The sequence below is a fragment of the Armigeres subalbatus genome, unplaced genomic scaffold, assembly GCF_024139115.2.
Source record: "Armigeres subalbatus isolate Guangzhou_Male unplaced genomic scaffold, GZ_Asu_2 Contig1644, whole genome shotgun sequence".
Taxonomy (NCBI): domain Eukaryota; kingdom Metazoa; phylum Arthropoda; class Insecta; order Diptera; family Culicidae; genus Armigeres; species Armigeres subalbatus.
In genome coordinates, this window is record NW_026942444.1 from 120,855 (window position 1) to 128,619 (window position 7,765).

At 36.7% G+C, this 7,765-nt stretch overlaps 1 protein-coding gene across 2 annotated transcripts in view; it reads left to right on the forward strand.

The window, feature by feature from the left end:
- The window catches only part of LOC134203088 (coiled-coil domain-containing protein 102A), a 66,527-nt gene extending 58,772 nt beyond the window's left edge, over positions 1–7,755 (forward strand). For both annotated transcript variants that reach the window (XM_062678064.1, XM_062678065.1), the window contains one exon: positions 7,177–7,755. In XM_062678064.1, the coding sequence (XP_062534048.1) occupies positions 7,177–7,185 (9 nt within the window). In that variant the 3' untranslated portion in view covers positions 7,186–7,755. The remainder of the gene's footprint in view (positions 1–7,176) is intronic.
- The last annotated feature ends 10 nt before the right edge of the window (positions 7,756–7,765 follow it).

The following is a 7,765-nucleotide window of genomic DNA, read 5'->3' on the forward strand; positions in this document are numbered from 1 at the left end:
ACTGGTACTCTTCCCGCGGTGTAAGTGTTTCTATCGCATGTATGCCATCAATGATAGCCTCCCCATATTTTCCCCAATCGATGTGCTTTGTGAGGTCATATGAGAGGTCGATAGAAGCGGATTGATTATGTCCATTGGAAATTAAAACTTCGATCGGCAAATGATCACTACCATGGGGATCTTGGGCCACCTTCCAAGTACAGTCCAACGATAATGAGCTCGAACAAATGGAAAAATCTAGACGGCTATCTCTTGCTGCCACTCGTGAAACTTCTCCTGTATTCAAAATTGACATATTAAAGTCGTCGCAGAGGTCGTATATCATTGATGAACGGTTGTCGTCGTACAGTTCCCCCCAGCCTGTTCCGTGGGAGTTAAAATCTCCCAAAAGCAACCGTCGCTCGGGCATAACCGAGCAGATGTGCGAGAGATCTCTACGAGATATCACAGTGTTTGGAGGAAGATATATCGAGGCGATACTGAGGTCTTTTCCTCGAATAGTCACCTGACATGCGACAGCTTCGGTGCCTAACATCGGAGCAAAATCGACCCTATAGAAGGAGTGCTGTTTTTTGATCCCTAAAAGCACCCCTTCATATGGATTTGCCCGATCGCGGCGAATGATGTTAAAATCGGGAAAATGAAGGTTTACATCTGATGTTAGCCATGTTTCACATAAGGCAAAAACATCGCATTGTAATTTGTTAACTAAAAATTTAAAAATATCTAATTTTGGAAGAATACTTCGACAGTTCAATTGTAGAATCGAAATCATATGAGCCTTATCGACGAAATTAGTCATCGAAGGATACAAATGACTCGAGGAGGGGCATTTTTGAAGCCAGCTGCTTCGGGAAAGGAGGAAGAACAGTTTTGACCATGTTCTTCACGGGGTCGGAAGCATCGAAGAAGTTGGAGCGCTCGGAGGTTGTTGTGCTCGCTCTCTATGCTATCTTTCTGGCTGAGAAATCGCAAAAATGGGAGCATCTGGGATTTTAGATGTCACCGGAAGTGGTGGATATTCTCGTTCATCCTGATGTGAAACCACAAAAGTTGAACGTGTTTGAGTTCCACCTGCGTTTGATTTCGCCATGCTGGAATGGGACTCTCTTTGAGGCTGTTTTCTAGGCTTTTTCGAGGGACGCTGGTTTTGTTTTACTCGTTTCCTCGTTGAGCCTTTGAAAACAAAGGCCCCATTTCCAACTTCGGAGTCAGAGCTACCTTGATCGTCCAAAGGAAGAGACGAGTAGATGGTGTCAGAAACTACTGGTGAAGCGGCCTTTCTCAGCATTTCGGCGTAGCTACGTCGAGAACGCTGCTGAAGAGAACGCTTCTGGTGGATTCGCCGCTGTATGTACGTCGGGCAAGCTTCAAGAGCATGTGGAGGGCCTTCGTTGCAATAGACACATTTCGGTGGCGTCTTGCACGCGCCATCCACATGCTTCTCTCCGCACGATGCACAGCGAGGTTTATTGCAGCAGTACTGAGCGGTGTGGCCCAGCTGCTTGCAATTAACACAATTCATCACCTTCGGTACATACAGCCGAAGAGGTAGACGAAGTTTGCCAATCACTACGTAGTCAGGCAGTGCGGACCCGGAAAAGGTGGCGCAGAAAGAGTCAGACGGGGAATAAATCCGCTTCTCTCCCTCCTGCGACACCGAATACATTTGCTTGCAATCCAGTATCGCAACAGGAGGCAAAGAAGCGTTCTTGAAACGACCGAAAACTTGTTTCAAATCGTCGCAGGTCATACTTCACTCCGTCACCACCCCCGCGATCGCACAAACTGCTGGCGGTAAATAGACCTTATATTCGAGAGTGAAAAGCTCACAGGTGGCAATCTCGTTGGCCTGTTTGCGAACAAGGTCAATGGTCGTGACAGACGAGAATCGCTTTTCCAGATCTTTGCTGATCTGACTTAAATTCAACCGCTTGCCTTTGGGTCGGAAGAAAACAACATACGGCCCACTAGAGTCGGATGGGTCGTGGGGGAAACATTGGAGTTGCTAGTGTCCATTTTATTTTGACGCAGAGCATCAGAAGCTCAGTTTGAATAAAATTCAAATCCTATCCAAATATAATTCAAGTTCAATACAAACTCAACCAAACCCAATTCAAATCCGCTCCAAATTCAATAAAAACCTGTTTCAAATACAATTCCAAATTCAAATATAATTTAAATACAATGCAATTCCAATCCACTCCGAATAAAATTCAAATCCAATCCGAATCCTATACAAATAATATACAATCCAAATAAATCCAAATCCAATTCAAATCTAACTCAAATCCAATCTAAATGCAATCCAAATCCATTTAAAAACCAAAGCAAATTCAGTTCAAATAAAATTCAAATCATATCCAAATTCTTTTCAAATCCAATCTAAATTCAATACAAATCAAATTCAAACCAAATCTAAATGCACTCCAAATCCATTCAAATCGAGGCTACAGCTGCGGGTGTCGAGACAACAGCGCCTGTGTTGGTGGAGGCGCACGATCAATGGTGATGGTGGTGGGACTGCCGGCTTTGGACGATGATGACTTCGCCTGCGTGACGATGGACGCCGATGAATTTTGCAAAAAAGTCTGTTTTTGCGAAAAACGACGAAAACTTTTGCAAAACGACCAAAATAATTGCTTCAAATAAGCACACTTTCACTATAGCACTTCAGTTTCGGTAAAAAAAACCTGGCTTCAGGGAAAAAACCGGAAGAAGAATCGACCGTACGTGGACTATGCTCTGTCTCGCACGGATGCTCGACGACGTGGAAATCTCCTACTTCTAAATCTTCTGAAATCTGAAACTGAATCTACTTCTAATCCAAGTATTTGAAATTTAAATGAAATTCAATTCAAATCCAATTCAAATTGATAATCCATAGCGACCATATTCTTTCCAATTCAAAACCATAACCAATCCGAAATCGAATCGTACCCAAATCTCGCCATAATCCATGTTAAGTTCAGTCCCAATCAAGAGTGAATCAAATACAAATCCAAATCTAATTCAAATTCAATTCAAATAAAAAATAAACCCAATCCAAATCCAATTAAGTTTGAATCCTCCAAATTCAATCTCATTCGTAATAAAATCTAAATCCAGTTTTAATCTAACAAAAATCAATTCAAACTCAAATCCAACCCAAGCCTTACTCAAATCTAATCCACATCCAATACAAATGCAATCCAAAGCCAATTCGAATCAAATCTTAATCCAATTCAATTCAAATCAAATCAATTCATATTCAATCCAGTCCAAATTCAATCTTAATTCAATCCAATCCAATTCCAAATCCAATCCTAATCAAATTCAAATCCAATCCAAATACAATCTAATTCCAATCTGAATCCAAATAAAATCCAAATCCAAACCAAATCCGTTCCATATCAAAACCAAATTCAATCCAATTCGAATTTAAATCCTATCCAAATACAATTCAAATCCAATCCGAATCCAGTCCAAATCCAATATAAGTGCAATCCAAATACATTGCAAATACAATCCAAATCCAATTAAAATCCAATCTAATCCAAATCCAACTCGAATAAAATCCAAATTCAATCAAAACACAATCCGAATCCCATCTAAATCCTATCCAAATTAAATCAAAATCAAATCTTTTCCAAGTCCAATCAAAATCCAATTTAAAATTAATCAAGACTAAATTCAATCCAACTAAAATCAAAATTCAATATAAATGTAATACAAATGTCAAATCCATTCCATTTGCAATCCACATTCCGTCAATTTCCAAATCAAATTTTAAACAAATTCAATTCAAATCCTTCTTAAATCCTATCTGAATCCAATCCGAATCAAGTACAAACCCAATCTAATTGCTAAATCAAATCAAATCCAATTCCACATCCTATCCAATGTCAAAATCCTATCCAAATCCAATCCAAATCAAACTCAAACCTAATCCTAATCTGATTCTAATCCAATCCAAACCGATTCTAATCCAAACCAATCCAAATCCATTTTAAATGCAATCCTAACCTAATCCAAATTCAATCCAAATCCAATCCAATTTTAATCCAAATCAAACTCAAATCCAATCTGAATTCGATCCAAATCCAATTCAAATTCAATCCAAATCCAATTCAAATCCTATCCAAATCATCGAAATATGATCCAAATAAATTCCAATCTAAATTAATTCCATAAATAAATCAAATCCAGTCCAAGCCAAATTCAAATCCAGCCCAAATACAATCCAAATCCAATTTATATCCAACCCAAATAAAATCCAAATCTAAATCCAATCCAAATCCATTCTAAATCCAAACCAATCTAAATCTAATTCAAATCAAATCCTAATCCCATCCAAATTGAATTCAAATTCAATACAAATCCATTCCAAATCCAATCAAATTCTAATCCAAATCAAACTCAAATCCAATCCAAATCAAATGTTAATTAAATCCAAAAATAATTTGAATCCTATCCAAACCCAAATACAATCCAAATCTATTCTAAATTCAATCCAAATTCAATTTAGTTTCAATTCAAATGTAATCCAAATCCAAGTCGAAACCAATCCAATTCATATCCAATTCAAACCAAACTTAACTCCAATCCAAATCCGAATATAATCCAATCTGAATCCATTTCAAGTCCTTTTCAAACCAAACTAAATGCAATCCAAATCCAATTTAATTCTTATACAAATCCAAATCCATTCCAATTCAAATTTAAATCAAGTCCATGCATAGTTCAAATCCTGTCCAAAGCAAATTCAAATTCAGCCCAAATACAATCCAAATCTATTCTAACCAAACTAAATGCAAATTAAATCCAATACAAATTCAGTCCAAATCCAATGGGGTCGTACACTAATTAAGTAAGAATTTTTGCTGTGTTTTTCGATCCCCCTCTCCCATGTAAGATTTTTCCCATACAAATTATTTTTTGTTTATATGGAACGTAAGAAAATGGCAGACCCCCCTCCCCCCATGAGTGCTTACGTAATAAGTGTACGGCCCCAATTCAGATCCAGCCCAAATAAAATCCAAATCCATTCTAAATCCAACCCAAATCCACTCTAAATCTAATTCAAATCCAATCCTAATTCAATCCAAATTGAATTCAAATTCAATACAAATCCAATCGAATTCTGATCCAAATCAAACTCAAATCCAATCCAAATCCGATCTAAATCCAATCCAAATGCAATCCAAATCCATTCCTAATCGAATCTAAATTAAGTCCAAAAATAATTTGAATCCTATCCAGTGTTGGTAGAATCATACTCAAATCTGAATCATCAACGCTTCATGTACGAGCTAACTCGCTTGCGATTCTGTAGGGAGAGTATCGTGTAGGGAGAGTATCTAATCCAAATCCAATTCGAACCAATCCAATTTATATACAATTCAAACCAAACTTAAATCCAATCCAAATCCGAATATCCTATCCAAATCCAGTCCAAATCCATTCCAATTCAAATCTAAATCAAGCCCATAAATAATTCAAATCCAGCCCATATACAATCCAAATCTATTCCAATTCAAATCTTAATCAAGCCCATAAATCATTCAAATCCAGCCCATATACAATCCAAATCTATTCTAAATTCAATCCAAATCCAATTCATATCTAAAACCAATGCAAATTCAATCCAAATCCATTTCAAACCAAACTAAATGCAAATTAAATCCAATCCAAATTCAGTCCAAATCCAACTCAGATCCAGCCCAAATAAAACCCAAATCAATTTTAAATCCAACCCATTCCAAATCCAATTGAATTCTAATCCAAATCAAACTCAAATCCAATTCAAGTCCGTTCCAAATCCAATCCAAATCCATTCAAAATCGAATCTAAATTAAGTCCAAAAATAATTTTTTTTTTCCCTGTTGGGTATTTTAATCACTGCGACCATTTGTTAGATCTATTGTGATATATGCCCCATTTCATATAGCTTTGTCAAGTTGACGCATCATTGCTATGTAGAGCAATTGCATCACCTTGACTACCAGCGTCTTCCCAATACGGTATTATGGTTCTGATGAATCGCACTACCAAATTGGGACTTGTTCTCCAAACTTCAGAGGGTTCTATCAGCCCCCTGTTGAAGAACTGTAATCTTTTTCTAAAAATTGCCGGACAATGGCATAACAGATGTTCCGAGTCTTCCACATGTATACCGCAGAAGCGACATACATCATCTTGAAGTTTTCCTAGCAGCTTCAAGTGATAACGGCTCGGGCAATGACCTGTTACAAGACCTGTATGTAATTATAATTTAAATCATATCCAAACTCAGCCCAAATACAATCCAAATCTATTCTAAATTCAAACCAAAATTCAATTTAGTTCCAATTCAAATCTAATCCAAACCCAATTCGAAACCAATCCAATTCATATCCAATTCAAACCAACGTTAAATCCAATCCAAATCCGAATAAAATCCAATCCAAATTCAAATTCAATCCAAGTGCAATCTGAATCCATTTCAAATCCTTTTCAAACCAAACTAAATTTAGTCCAAATCCAATTCAAATAGTATCTAAATACATTTTAAATTTATTCCAAATCCAATCTGAAAGCAATTCAAATCCAGTTTAGATCATCTCATCATTACATCAATTACATGCAATCCAAATTCAATCGTATTTAAAAATACAGCCCAAAAAACTGAAATTGAATTTAAAAAAACAATATATTAGTTTTTTTTTTCACTATTAAAATCAATAATAATTCGTTCCATTCACTAAATTTAGGTAGGAAACTGCTTCGTTTTTCATCTCACTGAACATATATTGATCCCATCGCGAAACTAACAAATACGACACCTGTTCCGCCGTTTCTTTTTGCTAACATGCGTGCTCTCTGCTTGGAAAAATCATAAAAATAAGAAACTAATCAAATACCTTTTCATTGCTTTGTTTTTCGTGGGATGAATATCGGAGCTATGCGCTGAAGTCCAGAAGCAGTAACCCTAATACCAAACCTATCTTATTTCGATTGCATTCAATAAAAATTCGAAAGAACTCATTTCATCCGCATTTCGTGTATTGTACAATTTTGTTAGTCTTTTTTCATTCGAGTGGGTTCCTAGAAAGTTTAGGAGCTTTTAGAAAACTGTTGGATCCACATAGATATTTGTTTGAAATTCAACAAAGTATTAAAACAACTCCTAAATCCGTTTTTATTGTACATCCGCAGACTCCGTAGTTACGGATCGACCAGTCTTTTGTCGGCCAACGACGACAACAGTGACAACGATTAAATTGGGTGGAGAAAAACCTACTCGGAACAAACATTGAAAATCAAAATACTTCTGCGGCACACACTTACAGAACAAAAGCATGCATTTATCTTACCCCGAAGTAAGTATAACGTCTTTAGTGTTAGGGTATTCTTCGGATAAGTTTTTTTTAGTCGTATCGTGTTCGTACATCATGATATATACACTTGCATAGCGGTTACGCTATCAGGGCAACTGAGCCATCACACAGAAAGCCGCGAATCGTTCGGGTCGAGCAATAGTATTCCAGGATTATTTACGGTAATTCTAATTAAAAAGGTAGCACTAGTTCTTCAACACTTGAAAGAAAAATCAATCCGAAAACAAATATATCTCTATCAGATCTCTTAGCCAGGCGCAGCTCCTGCAGATTCGTTGGCCTATAGAACTTTATTTTTAAAGATTTGTTATTTTTTCTCAAAAAGTTTAGAACAACAGGACAGAACCTAAATTTCGAAGCTCAATAAGTTATAAAAAGACTTTAATTAAGAGATAAACACGCAACAT